Consider the following 26,590-nt stretch of genomic DNA (forward strand, 5'->3'; position numbering starts at 1 on the left):
ACACAGTGTTTTATGGGTAGAATGTACAGTAAATCATTCTATCAGGATTAAAGGGGAAGTTCGCCCAGATTACAAAATTACATATTGGTTTTCTTACCCTGTAAGCAGTCTTTGGACAAGGTATGACAGCAATCCATGCTTTCAATTAGTTTCACAGGCACTGTTTCCAAATGTTAACATTTTAGGATTTGTGGCACAAATCCCATTCAAGTCATGAGACCGATATTAGCATTTTCCACACATGTTCAAATCATCTAAAAGGGTATTTTTGTCATACCTTGTCCATAGACTGCTTACAGGAACCCAATGTGTCATTTTGTAATTTGGGTGAACTCTCCCTTTAACACATTTATCTCCTTTGTTCTCATTGTGTGCATCCCAAATGGCACCATATTCCCTAGTGCACTACTTTTGACCAGGGTGACATATAGGACTCCGCCATTATGTAACCAAAGAAAGTGTTCAAACGTGTCTTTGTGGTGGAGTTTAGGTTGGCAGTTGCCACCCTTTCCTCACTACTTTATATAGGGCCCTATCAAACCTGTGTTGCGGAGAATGCAGACGGAAATCATGGAATCTTGACATTATAACAGAATTCAACCATATTTAAACTTTATAGTAAATTAACTAAATGTAATGAACTTATTAGAACATGCATTAATTTGACCAAGGTTATCATAAGACATGAACAAAATCCATCTGATGATTCTTTTCCAGTACCTTTTGTAAAACAGCCACGCACCACACATTCACACTGTTATGTCTACTCTTTGTTTAGCCATTAGCGATGATGCTAATGATAACCGATTTCTGGTAGATGGAAAGGCTTTCCCAAAAATCTTAAAAAACAGAACTGTATTTAGGAAAAAACTAAATGGAATCAGGTCAAAAATGTCATGGATTTTATAGGGTCCTATTTATACAACCAGTGCCAGCTTTTTAACAATACTTTGTTTAATCTCTTGTGATTTGTGTGTGTTTTTCATTGTGTGCAGCATATGTTTATGCGCGTTGCTTAATAGAGTTTAATGTTGCACTGTATTTATTCATGGTATGACAGGATTTATGAGACATCCCAAATGACACCCTTTTCTCTACATAGTGTACTACTTTTATGGGCACTGGTCAAAAGTAGTGTACTACATAGGGAATAGGGTGTCATTTGCGATGCATACTTTGTACAATAGGGGTTCTCTGAGGACTGGACATGAGTTCTGGGTCAGACTAGAGAGGATTCTTTTTAAGGACACAACCTCATAAACCTTCCCAGCACTGTCCCGTTTGTACGAGACGTTGAGGAAGGAAGATTAGCTTTGAGGAGAGGACAGCCAAGGGACTCGGACGATGACGGACTTCTTCCGTTTCACTGATCTTTGTAAAGAGTCATGAAGAGAAGCAGCAAGTATGTTAACGCTTAAAGGGACAGTTCACTCAAAAACCATCTCTCTGTATTTTGGTTCACTGTTAATACTATACCAACAAAATGGTGTATATCAACAGTCAAATTTTCAAGATTTCAGTCCAGAGCAACAAAAAAAAACTGTGGGGATGATGATGCATTTTGCATCATGATGATTTAAGTGGTCGCTATACTGTGAGAACCACGAAGTTTAACTCTCTAATAGAGGTTGACCGATTAATCGGAATGGCCAATTTAATTTGGGCCGATTTCAAGCTTTCATAACAGTTGGTATTTTGGGGTGCCAATGTTTTTTTTGCAAGTTCAAACCCCCGAGCTGACAAGGTACAAATCTGTCGTTCTGCCCATGAACAGGCAGTTAACCCACTTCCTAGGCCGTCATTGAAAATAAGAATTTGTTCTTAACTGACTTGCCAAGTAAAATAAAAATACTACTAGATATTATCTAGCGTATCCTGCGTTGCATATAATCTGACTGAGCATACAAGTATCTAAGTATCTGACTGAGCGGTGGTAGGCAGAAGCAGGCTCATAAACATTCATTCAAACAGCAATTTCGTGCGTTTTGCCAGCAGCTCTTCGTTATGCGTCAAGCATTGCGCTGTTTATGACTTCAAGCCTATCAATTCCCAAGATGAGGCTGGTGTAACCGAAGTGAAATGGCTAGCTAGTTAGCGTGCGCTAATAGCGTTTCAAACGTCACTCGCTCTGAGCCTTCTAGTAGTTGTTCCCCTTGCTCTGCATGGGTAACGCTGCTTCGATGGTGGCTGTTGTCGTTGTGTTGCTGGTTCGAGCCCAGGGAGTAGCGAGGAGAGGGACAGAAGCTATACTGTTACACTGGCAAAACTAAAGTGCCTATAAGAACATCCAATAGTTAAAGGTTAATGAAATACAAATGGTATAGAGGGAAATAATCCTATAATTCCTATAATAACTACAACCTAAAACTTCTTACCTGGGAATATTGAAGGCTCATGTTAAAAGGAACCACCAGCTTTCATATGTTCTCATGTTCTGAGCAAGGAACTGAAACGTTAGCTTTCTTACATAGCATATATTGCACTTTTACTTTCTTCTCCAACACTTTTTGTTTTTGCATTATTTAAACCAAATTGAACATGTTTCATTATTTACTTGAGGCTAAATTGATTTTGATTTATTATATTAAGTTAAAATATGTGTTCATTCAGTATTGTTGTAATTTGTCATTATTATACATTTTAAAAAATTCAATCGTCCGATTAATCGGTATCGGCATTTTTGGTCCTCCAATAATCGGCATCGGCGTTGAAAAATCATAATCGGTCGACCTCTACTGTCTAACCCATATTGGATGCATTTTATGTTTTGAATGTTTTGATAAACTGCGCTCTGCTCTGCCTCCCCCAGAGCTTTCAGAAAACAAACTTCATCCCTGTGTCTTGTTGGCTAAGCCTCCCAAATTATTTGACCGGAGGAGTAAAACCCTCCTCGGCTGTTGTCCAGGTTAAATGGATTACTGTCCTTATAGTGGCCTCCCAGACTGCTCTTCTGTTTCCTGTTGCCTCCGCTTTGCTGTTATGTTGTCCTCCATAGGGAAACTCCTATGAGAGTGAGGGAGGGCGATGGAGAGAGAGGGAGAGGAGGGGTAAAGAGAGTCTGAGAGGGGGGCGAGTGAGACCGAGAGAGGAAGACATGTTCGGTTGTGAGCCAGGTCTGGTTCTATGTTCGGTTGTGAACCAGGTCTGGTTCTATGTTCCATTATGAGAATCCAGTAGAGTCGGCAGCCAAGAGAGCTGCATGCCAGGCTACTGTCAGAACTAAGGCTCCGTCTCCACTCCTTTCCAAAAATCCCAACTCTTTAGCCCCACACACAGACACTCACACAGACACTCACACACACTCACACCACCCTGCCACACTGATCTGCCAGCCTGACTGGTTACTTTGTTAAATGACCCCACGCTGTGCTGTGAGACAATGGTCTTATCAGAACCTCTGGTGAATGGACTCTGCATGGGCCCCCCCCCCACACACACACACACACACACTCTGTCCCTCCCTCTTACAGGAGTCTAACAGTTATCTCATCTCTGTTATTGTCTCACTCAGAGCGGTTAGCCCTGGCTAACTGATTACATGGAGATAGCAAGCTAATCGGAAGTTCGCTAGCTGATGACATTGAATTCACTTAACTAAACTGTGCGTAAAGTTAGCTAGCTTGCAGCCCAGTTGAGTTAGCCTTGAAATGTAACATTCAATATGGCAGCTCTTTCACAAACCTGACATTTTTAAAGAGACGGTGTACAATTTTCAATGTAATGCATCTCAATAGGAAAATTGTGCTTTTACACAATGTAGAAATCTATTCCACAAATAACTTTGTAATTTCAATGACAGTAGGGCACAACTATTTGCAGGTCTCTCTGGAGATGTTTGATCGGGTTCAAGTCCGGATTCTGGCTGGGCCATTCAAGGACATTCAGACACTTGTCCGAAGCCACTCCTGAGTTCTCTTGGCTGTGTGCTTAGGGTTGTTGTCCTGTTGGAAGGTGAACCTTCACCCCAGTCTGAGGTCCTGAGTGCTTTGGAGCAGGTTTTCATCAAGCATCTCTGTACTTTGTTCCATTCATCTTTGCCTCGATCCTGACCCGTCCCTGCCACTGAAAACATCCCCACAGCATGATGCTGCCACCACCATGATTCACCATAGGGATGGTGCGAGGTTTCCTACACACGTGACGCTTGGCATTCCACCCAAAGAGTTCTTGGTTCTCATGGTCTGAGAGTCTTTAGGTGCCTTTTTATTGAGGAGTGTCTTCCGTCTGGCCACTCTACCATAAAGGCCTGATTGGTGGAGTGCTGCAGTGATGGAGAACCTTCCAGAAGGACAACCATCTCCACAGATAATGGATACTATATACTTGTTGTTGGGGTAGGATTGGTGTGGGGTGTGTCTAAATCATTGATATATTTATTGAATATTATATGAATCCTATACATTAAAATGGCCAATTTGGGTGCAATCAGTATCTGAGATCAAATTCTATTTCAACAAAATAATGTTGCAGGCATGTTCATCTTATCAGTTTCTAACGACAATCTGAGATGGTAGATGTCAAAATCCTCTTCCCTGTGCTTTTTTTATTTTGAGATTTGGAATAGGAGCTGTGCCTGTGGGAGACTTCTCAGAATGTTCCTCTTTTTAAGGTAATGGCTGTGACTTGTGAGACTCAATATTGTGCTGTTTTTAAGAGTTTGTTTGAGAAGATGTTGATACACAGCAGTCCAGAGCGAAGATCAACATTCTTGTGTGACATGTCAATGGTAATATCCTGAAGTGCAGAGCCACATACAGCTAAAGGTTAGGGAGCTAGTAGAAAGGTTACAGAACATGTAAATGATGTATGTTTTGCATACTGTGACTGGTGGTCTTGAAGATCCGCTCTCCATTTTAAAATGATTTGGACAGCAGGTGGAAAACCATGTGAATGATCCATTAATTTCAGCTTTAAATTCATCTAGGATTCCTAAAGTGTCCATGTGTTTTCTTTAAGTAGAGCTTTTCAAATGGAGATGCCTGATACTACAGTCTATGTGTACCGCCTTCCTTTTAAGAACCTCTCATAACGACATGAGCAGATTGATTTCAACATGGAAAAATACATTTGATATTTCTCTGGGGAAGAGGCTGTGCCGGATACAGTGAATGCTGGGTGGCTGGATGAATGTTGGCATTGTCTGGGCACACACATACCATATAGCCTCCCTTGTGCGTGAACAAAGTGCAGGCCTGCTGTTGATTTAACACTCTAACACTGCAGAGAATGACCCCTGACCTGTCTCTGAGGGGTCTGTCCATAAATGTTTCTGTGAAATGTGACGTATTTCATGAATGTCATCCTCAGGTGGGAACCCCCCTTCAGAGTGATTCTGTGGGAGATGATTACACTTTAGAAGTTGTACGATCTCGTGTTATCTCCTCGGTGGCGTTGGCCAGTTGTATGGGACCAAGAAGACATTTTGGCGATGAGGGTAGACACATGCTGGCCATTGGGGGGGAGGCTGCTGCCACAGCTTTGGCCTGCTGAGGAATGCCATATAGTGGCTGAAAGCATAGCTATGTATAGTCCACACACACACACAGGCTTACCCACAGACACACACATTTAACCCTACAGACTGACAGGGACAAAACGCGTCTATTGGCTACATTTTCTGGCGCTAATATCTAATTGGAAATCTTTTCAGTTTTCCACCAGAAAGGCCTCCTTTTGGCTGGTGGAAATCATAGATATTTGAAATTGTGTGCAAGAGTGGTTTAAAATAACACAGCCAGGCCTGTTTTTAGAAGCTCCTGGGACAAAGGATTGAATGTTACTGTACACGGGGAGGGAAGGAGGGAGTGAACGTGAGAAGTTTAAAGCCCCGATTTCCACCCTGTCTGAAAGTCACACACTCACACCTTCAGTTTTCAGGATGCCACACAAAGCAGACCTTGTGAGTCAGCACAGTTCAAGAACAGGGGCCAGACTGCGGGGAGTGGGTGATGGTTGACTGAGGATACAGTAGCCAGTGTTGCTTCAGAATAGGTGAGGAGAAACGGGCTAGTCTTTTAATGTGAGTGATTTGACAACTCCCATTGGGGTAGAGACATGAGTCCCTCAGGAGTCATAAGAAGTGGTCTGTCCTGTCCAATTACTGAGCTCCAGAGAATAGTGATGTTTACCCACAGGACCAGTTTTGGTTACAGAGTACTGCTGTTAGAAACCAGAATAAACATCTACATTTTCCATCTGGCCAAACCCAGATTTCCACCAGGAGACTGGCATCTGAGATGCATCATCATGGGCACGAATTGTGTTTTGTTTGCTAATACGTTCTCTACGATGGCCCTCTGTTTCCCACTCTGGGTCCTCTCTTTGTTTCCGACCGCAGTGACTGAGCCTCAGTGTTCTCTAATCAAAACCAGCTGGCCCCATCCAGACCACACAGCCAGGGCACCTCTACTGTGTAAAGTGGCAAGATTATTACACCACTGTTTTCTTTGCTTTTCAACAAACATATCTGGACAAGGCCTTTAAAGAGGGGAGGGAGGGATGAAGAGGGAGGGATGAAGAGGGAGGGATGAAGAGGGAGGGATGAAGAGGGAGGGATGAAGAGGGAGGGATAAAGAGGGAGGGATAAAGAGGGAGGGATAAAGAGGGAGGGATAAAGAGGGAGGGATAAAGAGGGAGGGATAAAGAGGGAGGGATAAAGAGGGAGGGATAAAGAGGGAGGGATAAAGAGGGAGGGATAAAGAGGGAGGGATAAAGAGGGAGGGATAAAGAGGGAGGGATAAAGAGGGAGGGATAAAGAGGGAGGGATAAAGAGGGAGGGATAAAGAGGGAGGGATAAAGAGGGAGGGATAAAGAGGGAGGGATGAAGCCATATCCTGTCTCTTCAAGCACTCTTGTCATAGTGAAAGGGGCTTTGTGATGTCTCTTCAAGCGGCCCGTCAGGCTTGTAAAGGCATTTCTACCTTATTGGATGAACACACGTTGGGCCCTTGGTGGGGCGAGGACAGCCAGAATTGGGCCAGGGTAGGGCGAGGGATAGCTAGAATGGGCAAGGGTGGGGCGAGGGACAGCCAGAATGGGGCCAGGTGGGGTGAGGACAGCCAGAATGGGACCAGTGTGCAGAGCTGTCAACAGGAAAGGGGGAGGGAGGGAGGGAAGGAAGAATGGGGTGAGTGTAGGAGGGTTGAGGCGGGCCCGAAAGCACACTTATGACATCGCATAAGAATGTTCCCCTTTTCCACGTTCTTCTTAGGTCAGACACATTTTCATTGAGATGTGCTTAACGTGTTATATACGCTAACCATGTCTATGTAATGGACACTGCAGCTGGCTGGTTTTAGTTGAGAGCTTGTGTGTTAGTGTTTTGTGCTTTAGAGGAGGGAAAACAAGTCCATGTCTGGTTAGTGTAACCGCTCAGCAGAAGTGATCAGAGTCCATGTACAGTAGCCTACTGACGATCTACAGTCCTTGTGCATGTAGCATAAAACGGCTTTAATTAATTAGCTTAACGACTTGAAATGTTTTGAAAGATTTATTTGGAGTGACGTCACAAGAAGCACTCTCTCGCCTGAATTCCACTAACGGGTTCGTATGTAGCCAAACGTAGCTGCTGCTCATGTTGGTATCTGTACTGATGGCGCAAAAGCCATGAGAGGGAGACATAGTAGAGTGGTAACGTGCGTGCAAGCAGTTGCTCCCGACGACACTTGTGTACACTGCAGCAGCCACTGAGAGGCTCTTGCTGCCAAGGGAATGCCTGACAGCATGAAAGCCGTTTTGAACACTACAGTGAAAATTGTTAACTTTCTTAAAGCAAGGCCCCTAAACTCTCATGTATTTTCTGCACTATGCAATGATATGTGCTGCGGCCATGTAATGCTTTTACAATATACAGAAGTGCACTGGTTATCAAGTGGCAAAGTATTGACAGGTTTTTATTAAATTGAGAGACTAGCTTAAAGTTTTCTTTACTAACCATAATTTTCACTTGTCTGACCGCTTGCATGATGACAAGTTTCTCACACGACTGGCCTATCTGGGTGATGTTTTTCCTCGGCTGAATGATCTGGATCTAGGATTACAGGGATTCTCCGCAACTATATTCAATGTGCGGGACAAAATTGAGGCTATGATTAAGAAGTTGGAGCTCTTCTCTGTCTGCATTAACAAAGACAACACACAGCTCTTTCCATCATTGTATGATTTTTTTTGTGTGCAAATGAACTCAAGCTTACATACCATGTCAAATGTGATATAGCGAAGCACCTGAGTGAGATGGGTGTGCAATTACACAGGTACTTTCCTGAAATGGATGACACAAACAACTGGATTTGTTGTCCCTTTCATACCCTGCCTCCAGTCCACTTAACAATATCTGAACAAGAGAGCCTCATCGAAATTGCAACAAGCGGTTCTGTGAAAAGCTGCTTTAATCAGAAGCCACTGCCAGATTTCTGGATTGGGCTGCACTCAGAGTATCCTGCCTTGGCAAAGCACGCTGTTAAGACACTGATGCCCTTTAAAACCACGTACCTACGTGAGAGTGGATTCTCTGCCCTCACTAGCATGAAAACTAAATACAGGCACGGACTGTGTGTGGAAAATACAACCTAACATTGCAGAGTTATGTGCATCCTTTCAAGCACACCCTTCTCATTAACCTGTGGTGAGGTATTCACAATTTCCGGTGAACAAATAAAGTTTTATATGTAAAATGGTTAAATAAATCATCAATAATAAAATTATTGATTATTATTATTTGTGCCCTGATCCTATAAGAGCTCTTTGTCACAACCCGGCTTGTGGGAAGTGACAAAATCACACTCATTCTTATGTTTAATAAATGTATTGTATAGTGTGTGTGTGTGGCAGGCTTACAATGATGGCAAAAACCAACATTTGAGAGTGCGCTGGACCCTGGTGCTAGAGGGGGTACGGCTGACCCTGGTGCTAGAGGGGGTACGGCTGACCCTGGTGCTAGAGGGGGTACGGCTGACCCTGGTGCTAGAGGGGGTACGGCTGACCCTGGTGCTAGAGGGGGTACGGCTGACCCTGGTGCTAGAGGGGGTACGGCTGACCCTGGTGCTAGAGGGGGTACGGCTGACCCTGGTGCTAGAGGGGGTACGGCTGACCCTGGTGCTAGAGGGGGTACGGCTGACCCTGGTGCTAGAGGGTTTACGCAGCTGGAGGGTGAATGTTTGAAAGGGGACGGGACTATAAAACGTTTGGGAACCACTGCTCTAATAGAACAGGTCATTGAACATACACACATTTTCCTATAGTTGGAGTACACAATGCAAAATACTTCTGCCAAAAACACAGCTACTACAGCCAGTAATGGCTGTTTACACAAATTAAATGGTTTGTTTGATGCGCTAGTGAGTGCATTTCCAATTACTGTTCTGGGCAAATGGATGTCCACTCATACTCCCAATTGTTAACGATTTACAGTACACACTGTTGAATGGGGATGGTAGTTTTCTTGGACTTTTCGGCAGATGCTTTTATCGAGGTGCCAAGCAGTAATGAATTGTGTGGTAGCTTCTGAAAGTACCCGTCTGTTTTCCCAAGCTTTCAGGCAGAATCCATATGAGCCAGTATGTTTACAGTGGAAACTAAGAGCACTGTTTGCGATGTATGAATAGGCTGCATCACATTTATCCCTGTCATTATGTTTGAAGACACATAAGGGTCTGCTTACAGTTTGGGACAAAAAACATACAAAGCCAAACTACTACAGCTGCTACTACTACCTTCATTTATAATAATAATCATTAAATGTGCCATTATCAGTTCCGTTCTCTCCAAATGGCTTGATTTGACTTGTCTGTCCTTCACTGTTGAGCCTTTCTTCATGACTGCTATTGTCAGTGAGCAAAACAGATGTCAAGTGCCTTATTGGTATGCTCTGGAATGATCCAGTAGCATTTACAGATCCTTGTGAAGATTAAACAAAGATTAAAACACTCCCAATGTTGTGTCTAAGCAGATACATTTTTTTAACTTGTGTTTAGTCTATACAGACAACAACTTGGCCTTAACATCTTCCTGATTAGACTGCCATACTGTAGATATTCTGTTGAATGCCTCCCTGTTTGGGTATGCAACCCCAGTCCAAATATGACTCGACCTCATAAATATTGAGTTAGCAACAGTAAACGGTAAAAGGACTGTCTTTAGACCAGTAAATATTATAACACATCATCAAATTAAATGTAGTCTATATTAGTACAATATCTTATATTTTATTGCCAGCATTACATAGTGACTTAAGAGTTGACTGGAATGTACTGTATGTGAAGAGCGCTAGATGATGTAAGTAAATGTTGTCTGATGGAGTGACAGATTGTACAGCACTGTCTGTGCAGCTCTGTTTCATGTTGAAATATGCTCCATGCATCAGACTTCTTCAATATCCACCACCTGGTTTGTGACTTGACTTGAGAAACAATGTCTTCTTTCTAGACTAGGGGTCTCAACCTCATTTTGACCGGGGACCACATTCGGTCTTGCCTTCAGAATTGGCATAAGAATTGTCCTCTATCCATCGATTTTGGAATTTACGATGCTCCCTGATTGTCTAGCTTTCTTTTGGGTGATTTATTAGTGAGCTGCTGGACACAGTCAGTCAACAAACGAAGAATGTAGGCCCATTATCATTTATACACAATTTCGATTTGGTTTTAGATATTTTAAAGTATATTGAGTTCGTCAACAAAAACACTAAAAATAGCACCCCGTATACCCTGTAATGGTACAGAAATGGTATGACGGTATGAACACGTGGATTTCACCCGAGTGCTAAACTGGTGGCAGTTGTGAAAAAAGTAAATAGTTGGAAGAGTTGGTTGAATATAATGCCACTGTTAATTAGATGGTTTTTTCATTAACCGGACTATTTTCTCTTGAACAGTATGGAAACCCGTGGACAATATGGACACAGATATATTATAAATTACCTATTATAAATTTTCCTAAATTAAAATAGATTGCCATAGATGACCTGTTAATTACCAAAAATTCTAGTAACTTTAATAAACTGCCAGTAGTTTTGCAACCCTAGAGATAATGGATATAATATCAACAAAACAAGTTTCCTCTTAGATACCTTCTCTAGTCAGCAGTGCTAGTTAGCAGTGACCAGTGCTAGTCAGCAGTGACCAGTGCTAGTCAGCAGTGCTAGCCACCCCCCCCCCCCCCAAAAAGTGCAGACTCCGGCCGCAAAACCTGACTATATGGGAGGGTCCGGGTGGGCATCTAACCTCTGTGGCGGCTCCGGTGCCAGATGTAGACCCCGCTCCGCTCGAGGATCCGCCCGCTTCGGTGGCGACTCTGGTGCGGGAATCGTCGCCGGAAGCTCCGGACCGTGGATCCTCTCTGGAGGCTCCGGGCCGTGGATCCTCTCTGGAGGCTCCGGGCCGTGGATCCTCTCTGGAGGCTCCGGGCCGTGGATCCTCTCCGGAGGCTCCGGGCCGTGGATCCTCTCCGGAGGCTCCGGGCCGTGGATCCTCTCCGGAGGCTCCGGGCCGTGGATCCTCTCCGGAGGCTCCGGGCCGTGGATCCTCTCCGGAGGCTCCGGGCCGTGGATCCTCTCCGGAGGCTCCGGGCCGTGGATCCTCTCCGGAGGCTCCGGGACGTGGATCCGCTCCGGGCCGTGGATCCGCTCCGGGCCGTGGATCCTCTCCGGAGGCTCCGGGCCGTGGATCCTCTCCGGAGGCTCCGGGCCGTGGATCCTCTCCGGAGGCTCCGGGCCGTGGATCCTCTCCGGAGGCTCCGGGCCGTGGATCCTCTCCGGAGGCTCCGGGCCGTGGATCCTCTCCGGAGGCCTGGTGTGTGGAGCTGGCACAGGACGTACTGGGCTGGGGAGAAACACAGGAGGCCTGGTGCGTGGAGCTGGCACAGGACGTACTGGGCTGTGGAGGCGCACTGGAGACTCAGTGCGTAGAACCGGCACACATTGTACCGGAACACTGACACTCTCCTCAAAGCGAGTGCGGAGAGCTGGCACAGGTGGCATCGGACGGCTAACATGCTCCTCAGAGCGTCTGTCTTGCCTCTCCAGGCAAACCAACAGCTCTCTCCCATCACTCTCCTCAACTTTCTCCAACCACCCCTTGCTCGATCTATCCCAATATTCCTCCTCAGTCTCTGACTCACCCCTCAGCTCCGCCGGCAACCCCGTGTCAGCAGTGCTAGTCAGCAGTGACCAGTGCTAGTCAGCAGTGACCAGTGCTAGTCAGCAGTGACCAGTGCTAGTCAGCAGTGCTAGTCAGCAGTGCTAGTCAGCAGCGCTAGTCAGCAGCGCTAGTCAGCAGTGACCAGTGCTAGTCAGCAGTGACCAGTGCTAGTCAGCAGTGACCAGTGCTAGTCAGCAGTGCTAGTCAGCAGTGCTAGTCAGCAGTGACCAGTGCTAGTCAGCAGTGACCAGTGCTAGTCAGCAGTGACCAGTGCTAGTCAGCAGTGACCAGTGCTAGTCAGCAGTGACCAGTGCTAGTCAGCAGTGACCAGTGCTAGTCAGCAGTGACCAGTGCTAGTCGGCAGTGCTAGTCGGCAGTGCTAGTCGGCAGTGCTAGTCGGCAGTGCTAGTCAGCAGTGACCAGTGCTAGTCAGCAGTAACCAGTGCGGTAACCAGTGCTAGTCAGCAGTGACCAGTGCTAGTCAGCAGTAACCAGTGCTAGTCGGCAGTGCTAGTCGGCAGTGCTAGTCGGCAGTGCTAGTCGGCAGTGCTAGTCAGCAGTGACCAGTGCTAGTCAGCAGTGACCAATGCTAGTCAGCAGTGACCAATGCTAGTCAGCAGTGACCAATGCTAGTCAGCAGTGACCAATGCTAGTCAGCAGTGCTAGTCAGCAGTGCTAGTCAGCAGCGCTAGTCAGCAGTGACCAGTGCTAGTCGGCAGTGACCAGTGCTAGTCGGCAGTGACCAGTGCTAGTCGGCAGTGCTAGTCGGCAGTGCTAGTCGGCAGTGCTAGTCGGCAGTGCTAGTCGGCAGTGCTAGTCGGCAGTGCTAGTCGGCAGTGACCAGTGCTAGTCACCAGTGCTAGTCAGCAGTAACCAGTGCTAGTCAGCAGTAACCAGTGCTAGTCAGCAGTAACCAGTGCTAGTCAGCAGTAACCAGTGCTAGTCAGCAGTGCTACTCTACTATTACCTCAGAAGTCAGAAACCATTGTTGGCAGATGTTGGTGTACTTTTGTTGTCACACAGACATATCTGCTATTGGAATGTGTGTAATGCAAATGACCAGGGCTAAGGAGCTCACTGTACGCTACTTCTCTAATCGGTGAACCTTTTTAGCGAAGGTAAAACTTCTGTCAGTGAAGGATTAGCAGGCTATGCCGGGTGTTTTAGCGGTGAAGAATGTTTATACATGTAATAGCCACTGGCATACATTTGACACCTTAAACGCTACATGCACTCAATGCTATTAGAATGTAGTTTGGGTGTTGTTGTTCTACAGGTCCCAAGAGAAGGCTCACTCAGTAATAGGCCTGGATGAGGCTAGGGAGTATTGACATCTCTGCTTGTTTCCATTTCTGTGTCCTGACTTCAGATATACTGTAGCGTACACAGTGTGGTACTGTGGAGTTTTGGCATAATGCCTCTAAATCTACCCACCCCCCACTACAATGGAGCAGGTTTCAACACATTCAAGCTATCTCTGGCATATCTGTGAATTTCTCAATGCAGTTCATCTCCATGTCAGCTATTTCCATCAAGGTGTAGGTATGTGCGTTGTGTGTTTCCAGAAAGCAGCTTACGTAAAGAGGTTTTTCCTTTGTGTGCAGGCCATTGGCTGCCAGATTCCCCCAGTTATTCCCAGTTTGTTGGAAGGCAGTAGATGCTGGTTGCCAGGTTGGTGACTGCTACTGACTCTTGATGCCCATGCTTGTCTCACGATCATTTGAGAGGGAGGGATACAGTACGTGCTTGTCTCCCGATCATTTGAGAGGGAGGGATACAGTACGTGCTTGTCTCCCGATCATTTGAGAGGGAGGGATACAGTACGTGCTTGTCTCCCGATCATTTGAGAGGGAGGGATACAGTACGTGCTGGTCTCCAGATCATTTGAGAGGGAGGGATACAGTACGTGCTGGTCTCCCGATCATTTGAGAGGGAGGGATACAGTACGTGCTGGTCTCCCGATCATTTGAGAGGGAGGGATACAGTACGTGCTGGTCTCCCGATCATTTGAGAGGGAGGGATACAGTACGTGCTGGTCTCCCGATCATTTGAGAGGGAGGGATACAGTATGTGCTGGTCTCCCGATCATTTGAGAGGGAGGGATACAGTACGTGCTGGTCTCCCGATCATTTGAGAGGGAGGGATACAGTATGTGCTGGTCTCCCGATCATTTGAGAGGGAGGGATACAGTACGTGCTGGTCTCCCGATCATTTGAGAGGGAGGGATACAGTACGTGCTGGTCTCCCGATCATTTGAGAGGGAGGGATACAGTATGTGCTGGTCTCCCGATCATTTGAGAGGGAGGGATACAGTACGTGCTGGTCTCCCGATCATTTGAGAGGGAGAGATACAGTACGTGCTGGTCTCCCGATCATTTGAGAGGGAGGGATACATACAGTACGTGCTTGTCTCCCGATCATTTGAGAGGGAGGGATACATACAGTACGTGCTTGTCTCCCGATCATTTGAGAGGGAGGGATACAGTACGTGCTTGCCGTGACAGCGGCCTGGCTACAGCACTATTTACATATTTAAAGTGAGTGGCTCCTAGGGAGAGAGACATGCACATTTGACTTGAGTTTCTCACCTATCCCACATCAAGAGGTTTTTACTCAGAGTGAGTAGCAGGGTTTCTAGAGTACTAGCATCTCTGAACAGAGAGCGGGCTGTGATTTGCAAACCAAGTGCAATGCGAAAATGTCAGCAGTCAGACGTCCATCAGCAGGTGGTCCCTAAAACGCAGCGCCAAACGAACAGCCGATCAACATTCGGTGTGTGTGTGTGGTCCCTAACACAGGTTAGTGTTTAGCTGGGAGGGCAGAGTGAGGGCACTAGTTATTTCCCCCAATACAGGTGCTCCTTTGTACAAGGAGTGCTGGTGGTTAATGGTAGGGTTGTGAGCTTTGAAGTTAAACAGGTGATATACATATTCGTGTGTATACATTTTTTTTTTCTCTTTTGAAATGAAAGGAAAAATCGAACATGTTTTTGTGGGGAAAGCCTTATAAAGAACCGTTGGTAACAAGGATTGGGGAGGTCAACTGAAAGCAGTTGATCTATTTTGGAAAACTTGCTACTGGAAGACCGTCTGTATCAGAATGATAGTGATTCTGTGGGAACTGTACGTTTTCTCATCCATCCCACTCATCCCAACCTCGCATCCTGGTTAGGGGGTCAAACCTCCCCTATTTACTAATAGTCAGTCACCACGGCAACTCGACACAGCCCCGGAGAAATCCCACCGATGCATGTAAGAGAGATTGTGACTGTTGGGAGTCCTCACTAGAAAAAGAGAATATATGGCTGATTCAACTTCACTTTTTGAAACGAGTCTCCTTTCTTGATAATGGAAAGATGTTTGATATACCAGCACTACCTGTTCTACCAAACACCATTTGATACTGTTAATCTAGTGTGCTGTAATCATTCTTTAAACATTTGATCTGCACTGTCATACTCAGGGGATATTTTGACTCATTTCAGGGGGTTTGATTTATGTGCACATGTTTCTAATGAAATAATCTGAGTGGTTGAATCATGCTTTAATATGTGACAGTTTGATACTGTACTCCTGGAAGTCTCCTCCAAGCCCCTCCAGCCTCCCAGATCTTTCCTCTCTCCATAAACCAGCGACCTCACTGGATGTGTGAGGTCAGCACTGTGGAGTTTCGCTGTAAATCTACCATCACTAGAGAATGAGTCACACAGCACGGCTCCTCCAGTCCTATCTGTTGCCAGTGGGATACCCCTGAGGTCCTCATGTTACAGTCTTTCATAGGGAACCTTCACGCTTACTTCATCGGTTTTTTAGTTTTTTAATTGCGCCATTTTTTTAAAACATCTGTTTTTCCAAGAGGAAACTACTTCGCACAATGTAGATTTAAGCAAATGTTGTGAAAACTTTACTTTTGGCACTTTGACCTTCTCTAAGGGTTTTGATGTTGATATAGAATTGTGAACAGAGATTTGTGATGGTTTGGTGGCCCCCCATGATCAAAGCTGGATGGCAGTCTCCTCCTCCGCTTTCTCTCGCTAGTCTCTCATGTCTCGGGACAATCGGTCTGGCAGTGCTAAGACGCAGCTGTGTTTGTACTGCAGTGGCGTACTGGACTTTATCCCCATTCCTCCTGCTGACCCTCTCTGGGGGGGTTGGGGGAGAGGAGAGGAGCAGAGTGGTAGGTGGGGTTAGTCACTCCCCAGGTGGCTGAATCTCCCCCATCTCCTCTCCTGGACGCCACAGCCCTATCCTTGGCTCTTACTCTCGGACGCAGAAAACTATGGTGGAATTAGCTGTGATTACCGGAAAAGTGGAGAGGTCAGCATTTGGATGGGACACAAAAATGCCTCCCCCGTCCCCCCGGCTGTCCTGCCGACAGGCCTTTAGCCTCAGCATGGGCAGTAAGAGGGAGAGGTGGACTGTGCAGGAATGCAGTCGACGGCACTTTACACAGTTTTTCTTTCCCCTGTTCCTCTCCGGCAGAGATAAAAGAGGCTGCTTGGAAAAGGCGAGGGGGGGGGAGAGGATGATTGTTGATCGGCACACCCCCAAGAAAAAGGCTCAGCGGCTAGCCTTTCTGGTCGGGAGAGAGCCTAGAGCCAGCCATTCTGGTCAGGAGAGAGTCTAGAGCCAGCCTTTCTGGTTGGGAAAGAGCCTAGAGCCAGCCTTTCTGGTCAGGAGAGAGTCTAGAGCCAGCCTTTCTGGTTGGGAAAGAGCCTAGAGCCAGCCTTTCTGGTCAGGAGAGAGTCTAGAGCCAGCCTTTCTGGTCAGGAGAGAGTCTAGAGCCAGCCTTTCTGGTCAGGAGAGAGTCTAGAGCCAGCCTTTCTGGTCAGGAGAGAGTCTAGAGCCAGCCTTTCTGGTCAGGAGAGAGTCTGGAGCTGGTTGTGGAGTTAAAAGCTTGGAGCTGGGTCTTTGGTCCCTGGTCTCAGACTATTCTTAACTGTAGTCCCAAGGTAAAAAATGTTGCCTTTACGTTCCACACATCTGGAAGTTCTCACAAAGACTTGTACAATAGCCCACCTGTGCTTCATAACTGCAGTGGTGCTGGTGAAGACAGGAGAATTAAGTCCTCAACTTTCACAGCACAGGATGAATCATGTCTGTCTGCTGAGGGCTCAGTGCTGTTAGTGAATGATGCTGTTCGTCTGGTTATATTCACCAGCTATGGAGCCTTTGCACAGTTTCCCAAATGGTGCTATGGTACTCACTGGTGTGTCTTGGCTATTTCAAAGGAACGAAACCTTGGCTAATTCCATTTGTCTGGAGAACAAATGGAAATAGCATGTTGTCAAGAATGTTATAAAATCATTAGGTTTTTGGCCAAAACCACTTAAGAGCTACTGCCTTTGAGAACTTTTAGAATAACACTACATGTATGGGGAAATATCAGTATCGAAACAGACCTGCTGGTAGTCAACACATGTCACACAGGTCACTGAAAGCACCATTGGGCTGTTCTACGGCTAGTTAACATGGACCCTATGTGAGAGTTCAGAGCACTTCGCTCATCTGAGCTCATTTGTTCCCACTTACCATGACTTACAAATATATAAAGGCTTTATATCGCATACATAAAGGCTTTATATCGCATACATAAAGGCTTCATAAGCACTACATGAATGCTTCACAAATGATCTCTAAGCATATATCATACTCTATATGTCATTATTATGAAGCCTTTATGTAGGCTCAATAAAGCCTTTATAAGCTGTACTTTGTTTAACGTGTGACTGCTCATTTAGATTGTCTGCCCCAAAGCCTGTACAGTATCCATGTCACTATTACTAAAACACCCTATCAGGCCTCTGATAGGTTCAGGAGGCCTCTGATAGTGGTTAGTTCAGGAGGCCTCTGATAGTGGTTAGTTCAGGAGGCCTCTGGTAGTGGTTAGTTCAGGAGGCCTCTGATAGTGGTTAGTTCAGGAGGACTCTGCTAGGTGGTTAGTTCAGGAGGACTCTGCTAGGTGGTTAGTTCAGGAGGACTCTGCTAGGTGGTTAGTTCAGGAGGACTCTGATAGGTGGTTAGTTCAGGAGGACTCTGCTAGGTGGTTAGTTCAGGAGGACTCTGCTAGGTGGTTAGTTCAGGAGGACTCTGCTAGGTGGTTAGTTCAGGAGGACTCTGCTAGGTGGTTAGTTCAGGAGGACTCTGCTAGGTGGTTAGTTCAGGAGGACTCTGATAGGTGGTTAGTTCAGGAGGCCTCTGATAGGTGGTTAGTTCAGGAGGCCTCTGATAGAAGTCAAAGATGCTTGGAAGGCCCTGTTTCATCCTTCTGTTGTTATTCTAGTTGCATTTGTCTCTAATGGAAGGTCATGCTTGGGATTGGGATCATTATTTCACGCCAATATGCCAACATTTTTGATTCCCACATGTTTCAGATGAGGGTGATGTTGACTGAATGAATGGCGGATTTCCATACCGACATGATGTGGATAAGAACAGTGTGTCCTTTAAAATCACTATTCTTCTCTCCTGATGATCTCTTGCTCAACCAGAAGCATTCATACTGCAAACTAGATAACTTCATGAATTATAGGCTGCAGGAGGCCTTTTGTAAATAAGTATTTTGTATTTTTATGCTCAACTCAGCACTGGTTTTACGGTCCTCTTTGAACTGTAGCTAATGATATGCCTCTTTCTTAGGGTACGGTAGATTCCATGCCAATCCTACATCTTAATGAACACTATCTTTTGTACAGAAAAGGTGTCAGGTCATGAACCTGACTGTCACGCCTTGGTCATTGTATTTTGTGTTTTTGTTATATGTTTGGGTAGGCCAGGGTGTGACATGGGTTTATATGTTGTTTTCGTATTGGAGTTTGTATTATTTGGGATCGCGGCTGATTAGGGGTGTGGTATAGGCTTGGCTGCCTGAGGCGATTCCTAATCAGTCAGGTGATTCTCGTTGTCATGGATTGGGAACCGTATTTAGGCAGCCTTAGTTTCGCTTTGTATTTCGTGGGTGATTGTTCCTGTCTCTGTGTTGTGGTCACCAGATAGGCTGTAATAAGTTTCACGTTCCGTTTTGTTGTTTTTGTATTTAGTATCAGTTATTTCATGTGCCGCGTTTCTTTCATTAAAGTCATAAGTAACCAACACGCTGCATTTCGGTCCGACTCTCTTTCTTCAACAGACGAACACCGTTTCACTGACCCCGTTCTTTGAATGGCACGATATACACCACATTTACTTCATGTTCTCTCTGCTACCGCACGGCAAGTGGTATCGGAGCGCCAAGTCTAGGACCAAAAGGCTCCTTTAACAGCTTCTACCCTCAAGCCATAAGACTGCTGAACAATTCATAAAATGCCCCCCCCCCTCCATTTGTTTTGCACACTGCTGCTACTCGCTGTTTATGATCTATGCATAGTCACTTCACCCCTACCCTACCCCTACCTATATACAAATGACCTCAGCTAACTTGTGTCCCCGCACACTGACTCAGTATTGGTACCCCCTGTATATAGCATTATTGTTTTTTTTGTTACTTTTTATCATTTTTTTACTTTAGTTTATTTGGTAAATATTTTCTTAACTCCTCTTGAACTGCACTGTTAGTTAAGGGCTTGTAAGTATGCATGTCACGGTAAAGTCTACACTTGTTGTATTCGCTGCATGTGACAAAGTTTGATTTGATTCGAAAGCCGCTGCAGTGTCTGCACTGTCAGCATCAATATAATCAAAGACTTTGAGGCCACTGCCTCAGGGTGATTACAGGCAATTGGAGTGGCCACTTCTGTAGAAGTAATCAATACCCTTAGGGCTTGTCTCGATGTAGGAGACTGGGAAAGCTCGTCTTGTCTCTGTGTAGGAGACTGGGAAAGCTCGTCTTGTCTCTGTGTAGGAGACTGGGAAAGCTCGTCTTGTCTCTGTGTAGGAGGCTGGGAAAACTTGTCTCGTCTCGGTGTAGGAGACTGGGAAAGATTGTCTCGTCTCTGTGTAGGAGGCTGGGAAAGCTTGTCTTGTCTCTGTGTAGGAGGCTGGGAAAGCTTGTCTTGTCTCGGTGTAGGAGGCTGGGAAAGCTCGTCTCGTTGTTGGAGACTGGGAAAGCTCGTCTCGTTGTTGGAGACTGGGAAAGCTCGTCTCGGTGTAGGAGGCTGGGAAAGCTTGTCTTGTCTCGGTGTAGGAGACTGGGAAAGCTCGTCTCGTTGTTGGAGACTGGGAAAGCTCGTCTCGGTGTAGGAGGCTGGGAAAGCTTGTCTCGGTGTAGGAGACTGGGAAAGCTCGTCTCGGTGTAGGAGACTGGGAAAGCTCGTCTCGGTGTAGGAGACTGGGAAAGCTCGTCTCGGTGTAGGAGACTGGGAAAGCTCGTCTCGGTGTAGGAGACTGGGAAAGCTCGTCTCGGTGTAGGAGACTGGGAAAGCTCGTCTCGGTGTAGGAGACTGGGAAAGCTCGTCTCGGTGTAGGAGGCTGGGAAAGCTCGTCTCGGTGTAGGAGGCTGGGAAACCTCGTCTCGGTGTAGGAGGCTGGGAAAGCTCGTCTCGGTGCAGGAGGCTGGGAAAGCTCGTCTCGGTGCAGGAGGCTGGGAAAGCTCGTCTCGGTGTAGGAGACTGGGAAAGCTCGTCTTGTCTCGGTGTAGGGGGCTGGGAAAGCTTCTCTCGGTGTAGGAGGCTGGGAAAGCTCCTCTCGGTGTAGGAGGCTGGGAAAGCTCGTCTCTGTGTAGGAGGCTGGGAAAGCTCGTCTCTGTGTAGGAGGCTGGGAAAGCTCGTCTCGGTGTAGGAGACTGGGAAAGCTCGTCTTGGTGTAGGAGACTGGGAAAGCTCGTCTTGTCTCTGTGTAGGAGGCTGGGAAAGCTCGTCTCGGTGTAGGAGGCTGGGAAAACTTGTCTCGTCTCGGTGTAGGAGACTGGGAAAGATTGTCTCGTCTCTGTGTAGGAGGCTGGGAAAGCTTGTCTTGTCTCAGTGTAGGAGACTGGGAAAGCTCGTCTCGGTGTAGGAGGCTGGGAAAGCTCGTCTCGTTGTTGGAGACTGGGAAAGCTCGTCTCGTTGTTGGAGACTGGGAAAGCTCGTCTCGGTGTAGGAGGCTGGGAAAGCTTGTCTTGTCTCGGTGTAGGAGACTGGGAAAGCTCGTCTCGTTGTTGGAGACTGGGAAAGCTCGTCTCGGTGTAGGAGGCTGGGAAAGCTTGTCTTGTCTCGGTGTAGGAGACTGGGAAAGCTCGTCTCGGTGTAGGAGACTGGGAAAGCTCGTCTCGGTGTAGGAGACTGGGAAAGCTCGTCTCTGTGTAGGAGACTGGGAAAGCTCGTCTCTGTGTAGGAGACTGGGAAAGCTCGTCTCTGTGTAGGAGACTGGGAAAGCTCGTCTCTGTGTAGGAGACTGGGAAAGCTCGTCTCGGTGTAGGAGACTGGGAAAGCTCGTCTCGGTGTAGGAGACTGGGAAAGCTCGTCTCGGTGTAGGAGGCTGGGAAACCTCGTCTCGGTGTAGGAGGCTGGGAAAGCTCGTCTCGGTGCAGGAGGCTGGGAAAGCTCGTCTCGGTGCAGGAGGCTGGGAAAGCTGTCTCGGTGCAGGAGGCTGGGAAAGCTCGTCTCGGTGCAGGAGGCTGGGAAAGCTCGTCTCGGTGCAGGAGGCTGGGAAAGCTCGTCTCGGTGCAGGAGGCTGGGAAAGCTCGTCTCGGTGCAGGAGGCTGGGAAAGCTCGTCTCGGTGCAGGAGGCTGGGAAAGCTCGTCTCGGTGCAGGAGGCTGGGAAAGCTCGTCTCGGTGCAGGAGGCTGGGAAAGCTCGTCTCGGTGTAGGAGACTGGGAAAGCTTCTCTCGGTGTAGGAGGCTGGGAAAGCTCCTCTCGGTGTAGGAGACTGGGAAACCTCCTCTCGGTGTAGGAGGCTGGGAAAGCTCCTCTCGGTGTAGGAGCCTGGGAAAGCTCGTCTTGTCTCTGTGTAGGAGACTGGGAAAGCTCGTCTTGTCTCTGTGTAGGAGACTGGGAAAGCTCGTCTTGTCTCTGTGTAGGAGGCTGGGAAAACTTGTCTCGTCTCGGTGTAGGAGACTGGGAAAGATTGTCTCGTCTCTGTGTAGGAGGCTGGGAAAGCTTGTCTTGTCTCTGTGTAGGAGGCTGGGAAAGCTTGTCTTGTCTCGGTGTAGGAGGCTGGGAAAGCTCGTCTCGTTGTTGGAGACTGGGAAAGCTCGTCTCGTTGTTGGAGACTGGGAAAGCTCGTCTCGGTGTAGGAGGCTGGGAAAGCTTGTCTTGTCTCGGTGTAGGAGACTGGGAAAGCTCGTCTCGTTGTTGGAGACTGGGAAAGCTCGTCTCGGTGTAGGAGGCTGGGAAAGCTTGTCTCGGTGTAGGAGACTGGGAAAGCTCGTCTCGGTGTAGGAGACTGGGAAAGCTCGTCTCGGTGTAGGAGACTGGGAAAGCTCGTCTCGGTGTAGGAGACTGGGAAAGCTCGTCTCGGTGTAGGAGACTGGGAAAGCTCGTCTCGGTGTAGGAGACTGGGAAAGCTCGTCTCGGTGTAGGAGACTGGGAAAGCTCGTCTCGGTGTAGGAGGCTGGGAAAGCTCGTCTCGGTGTAGGAGGCTGGGAAACCTCGTCTCGGTGTAGGAGGCTGGGAAAGCTCGTCTCGGTGCAGGAGGCTGGGAAAGCTCGTCTCGGTGTAGGAGACTGGGAAAGCTCGTCTTGTCTCGGTGTAGGGGGCTGGGAAAGCTTCTCTCGGTGTAGGAGGCTGGGAAAGCTCCTCTCGGTGTAGGAGGCTGGGAAAGCTCGTCTCTGTGTAGGAGGCTGGGAAAGCTCGTCTCGGTGTAGGAGACTGGGAAAGCTCGTCTTGGTGTAGGAGACTGGGAAAGCTCGTCTTGTCTCTGTGTAGGAGGCTGGGAAAGCTCGTCTCGGTGTAGGAGGCTGGGAAAACTTGTCTCGTCTCGGTGTAGGAGACTGGGAAAGATTGTCTCGTCTCTGTGTAGGAGGCTGGGAAAGCTTGTCTTGTCTCAGTGTAGGAGACTGGGAAAGCTCGTCTCGGTGTAGGAGGCTGGGAAAGCTCGTCTCGTTGTTGGAGACTGGGAAAGCTCGTCTCGTTGTTGGAGACTGGGAAAGCTCGTCTCGGTGTAGGAGGCTGGGAAAGCTTGTCTTGTCTCGGTGTAGGAGACTGGGAAAGCTCGTCTCGTTGTTGGAGACTGGGAAAGCTCGTCTCGGTGTAGGAGGCTGGGAAAGCTTGTCTTGTCTCGGTGTAGGAGACTGGGAAAGCTCGTCTCGGTGTAGGAGACTGGGAAAGCTCGTCTCGGTGTAGGAGACTGGGAAAGCTCGTCTCTGTGTAGGAGACTGGGAAAGCTCGTCTCTGTGTAGGAGACTGGGAAAGCTCGTCTCGGTGTAGGAGACTGGGAAAGCTCGTCTCGGTGTAGGAGACTGGGAAAGCTCGTCTCGGTGTAGGAGACTGGGAAAGCTCGTCTCGGTGTAGGAGACTGGGAAACCTCGTCTCGGTGTAGGAGGCTGGGAAACCTCGTCTCGGTGTAGGAGGCTGGGAAAGCTCGTCTCGGTGCAGGAGGCTGGGAAAGCTCGTCTCGGTGCAGGAGGCTGGGAAAGCTCGTCTCGGTGCAGGAGGCTGGGAAAGCTCGTCTCGGTGCAGGAGGCTGGGAAAGCTCGTCTCGGTGCAGGAGGCTGGGAAAGCTCGTCTCGGTGCAGGAGGCTGGGAAAGCTCGTCTCGGTGCAGGAGGCTGGGAAAGCTCGTCTCGGTGCAGGAGGCTGGGAAAGCTCGTCTCGGTGCAGGAGGCTGGGAAAGCTCGTCTCGGTGCAGGAGGCTGGGAAAGCTCGTCTCGGTGCAGGAGGCTGGGAAAGCTCGTCTCGGTGCAGGAGGCTGGGAAAGCTCGTCTCGGTGTAGGAGACTGGGAAAGCTTCTCTCGGTGTAGGAGGCTGGGAAAGCTCCTCTCGGTGTAGGAGACTGGGAAACCTCCTCTCGGTGTAGGAGGCTGGGAAAGCTCCTCTCGGTGTAGGAGCCTGGGAAAGCTCGTCTCGGTGAATTAGACATGTTTCGTCTTTGTGTGAGATCAGTGCCATCCTTTGTGTTTCATGTGAAGGGGGCGGTGATGAGAAGGAGGGTCAGGGTGTGTCTCCACTTCCTGAGGTGAACACTGTCATTAATATACTCCATTGTCCTGTACTTACCTCGGCCACACTGATGTAGTTGGTGTTCTGTGCTAATGTCTCACTCTTTCTCTCCCTCCTCCCCCATCCTCCCTGTATAGTTGAAACAGTTGGACAAGGCAGCGGCGGCGGCCCACACCTATTTCCAGGCAAACCCGGAGAGCGTGGAGATGGATCAGAACCTGGAGCAGTACAAGGCTCTGGAGGGCACCAACCTGGACCACTTTGTGGACAGAGAAGCACGGCCACATCAGGTGAGAGTGTGGAACAGGGACCTTTTTGTTTCGGTTTTCCAGACTCCGATTAAGCCTAGTCCTGGACCCTGATGTATTTTAAATTGAGTTTTTCTTTTGAGAATGATTTTGAATCCAAGACCAGGCTTAATCTATGTCCTGAAACCTCCCCTCAGTGTCAGTGTTCTTTAGACTGTCATTGATCCATGGAATTTACTGAGTGCCTTTTTGATTATTTAACAAATTCAGGCCTTGTTCCAATACCTTTAAACGACATCCTTCTATTCTGTTTTCCCTGATTAACTAATCACTAATCTGACATGGTTGGATTGGCAATAGTGTGCTAAGGAACCATGCTTTTACTTATCCAATCACTTATGGGTCAGTAATTACCTAAAGGGAGAAAGGATGCATTTGAATGCTATTGGAACAGGCCCTGATACAGATAGAGGCTCCTCAGAGCACCCAGTGCTTGCCTTATCGTTGCTTTGGCAGGACCAGGCAGGGTTGCTCTCTCTTAAACCCTCTTGCCTCTTTCTGCCAAATAGAATTTGGTATACAGTCTTGGAGTTGAACGTGATGGTGTTGTCAGGTCTTCGTATTGCATTGAATACCGTATGAATCCTGCCTACAGTACAGTTAATACATAGTCCGTGCCAGTTAGCGTCAGCTGAACCAGGGTGCTGTTTTTAACATTGTTTTACTGCTTCCTTTCTCTCTTTTTCCGTTCTAAATTAAACTTTATGTGGCTGCATTCTTTGTCTAAATGGTTGTTTTGTCTTTTGTGGAAACATTTTCATGTCTTTAGGATGACAGTGGTCACTACAGTTTAATGAGAGGAGAAGTTTAGGCCATTGACCTTTGCTTGCGGAGAGCACGGAAGCCAATAAAGGTCTGATTGTGGAGGGCTGTGTCAATGCTCACACACACTGTTGTCATTCTGTGGAGGGCTGTGTTAATGCTCACACACACTGTTGTCATTCTGTGGAGGGCTGTGTTAATGCTCACACACACTGTTGTCATTCTGTGGTGGGCTGTGTCAATGCTCACACACACTGTTCTCATTCTGTGGTGGGCTGTGTTAATGCTCACACACACTGTTCTCATTCTGTGGTGGGCTGTGTTAATGCTCACACACACTGTTCTCATTCTGTGGTGGGCTGTGTCAATGCTCACACACACTGTTGTCATTCTGTGGTGGGCTGTGTTAATGCTCACACGCACTGTTGTCATTCTGTGGAGGGCTGTGTCAATGCTCACACACACTGTTGTCATTCTGTGGAGGGCTGTGTCAATGCTCACACACACTGTTCTCATTCTGTGGTGGGCTGTGTCAATGCTCACACACACTGTTGTCATTCTGTGGAGGGCTGTGTCAATGCTCACACACACTGTTGTCATTCTGTGGTGGGCTGTGCCAATGCTCACACACACTGTTGTCATTCTGTGGTGGGCTGTGTCAATGCTCACACACTGTTGTCATTCTGTGGTGGGCTGTGTCAATGCTCGCACACACTGTTATCATTCTGTGGAGGGCTCTGTCAATGCTCGCACACACTGTTGTCATTCTGTGGTGGGCTGTGTCAATGCTCACACACACTGTTGTCATTCTGTGGTGGGCTGTGTCAATGCTCACACACACTGTTGTCATTCTGTGGTGGGCTGTGTCAATGCTCACACACACTGTTCTCATTCTGTGGAGGGCTGTGTCAATGCTCACACACACTGTTGTCATTCTGTGGTGGGCTGTGTCAATGCTCACACACACTGTTCTCATTCTGTGGTGGGCTGTGTCAATGCTCACACACTGTTCTCATTCTGTGGTGGGCTGTGTCAATGCTCACACACACTGTTGTCATTCTGTGGAGGGCTGTGTCAATGCTCACACACACTGTTGTCATTCTGTGGAGGGCTGTGTCAATGCTCACACACACTGTTGTCATTCTGTGGAGGGCTGTGTTAATGCTCACACACACTGTTGTCATTCTGTGGAGGGCTGTGTCAATGCTCACACACACTGTTCTCATTCTGTGGTGGGCTGTGTTAATGCTCACACACACTGTTGTCATTCTGTGGTGGGCTGTGTCAATGCTCACACACACTGTTGTCATTCTGTGGAGGGCTGTGTCAATGCTCACACACTGTTCTCATTCTGTGGTGGGCTGTGTCAATGC

At 47.7% G+C, this 26,590-nt stretch overlaps 1 protein-coding gene across 2 annotated transcripts in view; it reads left to right on the forward strand.

The window, feature by feature from the left end:
- LOC123997218 (prolyl 3-hydroxylase 2-like) overlaps positions 1–26,590 on the forward strand; it is a 108,362-nt gene that overhangs the window by 40,750 nt on the left and 41,022 nt on the right. For both annotated transcript variants that reach the window (XM_046301383.1, XM_046301389.1), the window contains exon 2: positions 24,285–24,437. In XM_046301383.1, the coding sequence (XP_046157339.1) occupies positions 24,285–24,437 (153 nt within the window). The remainder of the gene's footprint in view (positions 1–24,284; positions 24,438–26,590) is intronic.

Source organism: Oncorhynchus gorbuscha, linkage group LG02 (genome assembly GCF_021184085.1).
Source record: "Oncorhynchus gorbuscha isolate QuinsamMale2020 ecotype Even-year linkage group LG02, OgorEven_v1.0, whole genome shotgun sequence".
Classification (NCBI taxonomy): Eukaryota; Metazoa; Chordata; class Actinopteri; order Salmoniformes; family Salmonidae; genus Oncorhynchus; species Oncorhynchus gorbuscha.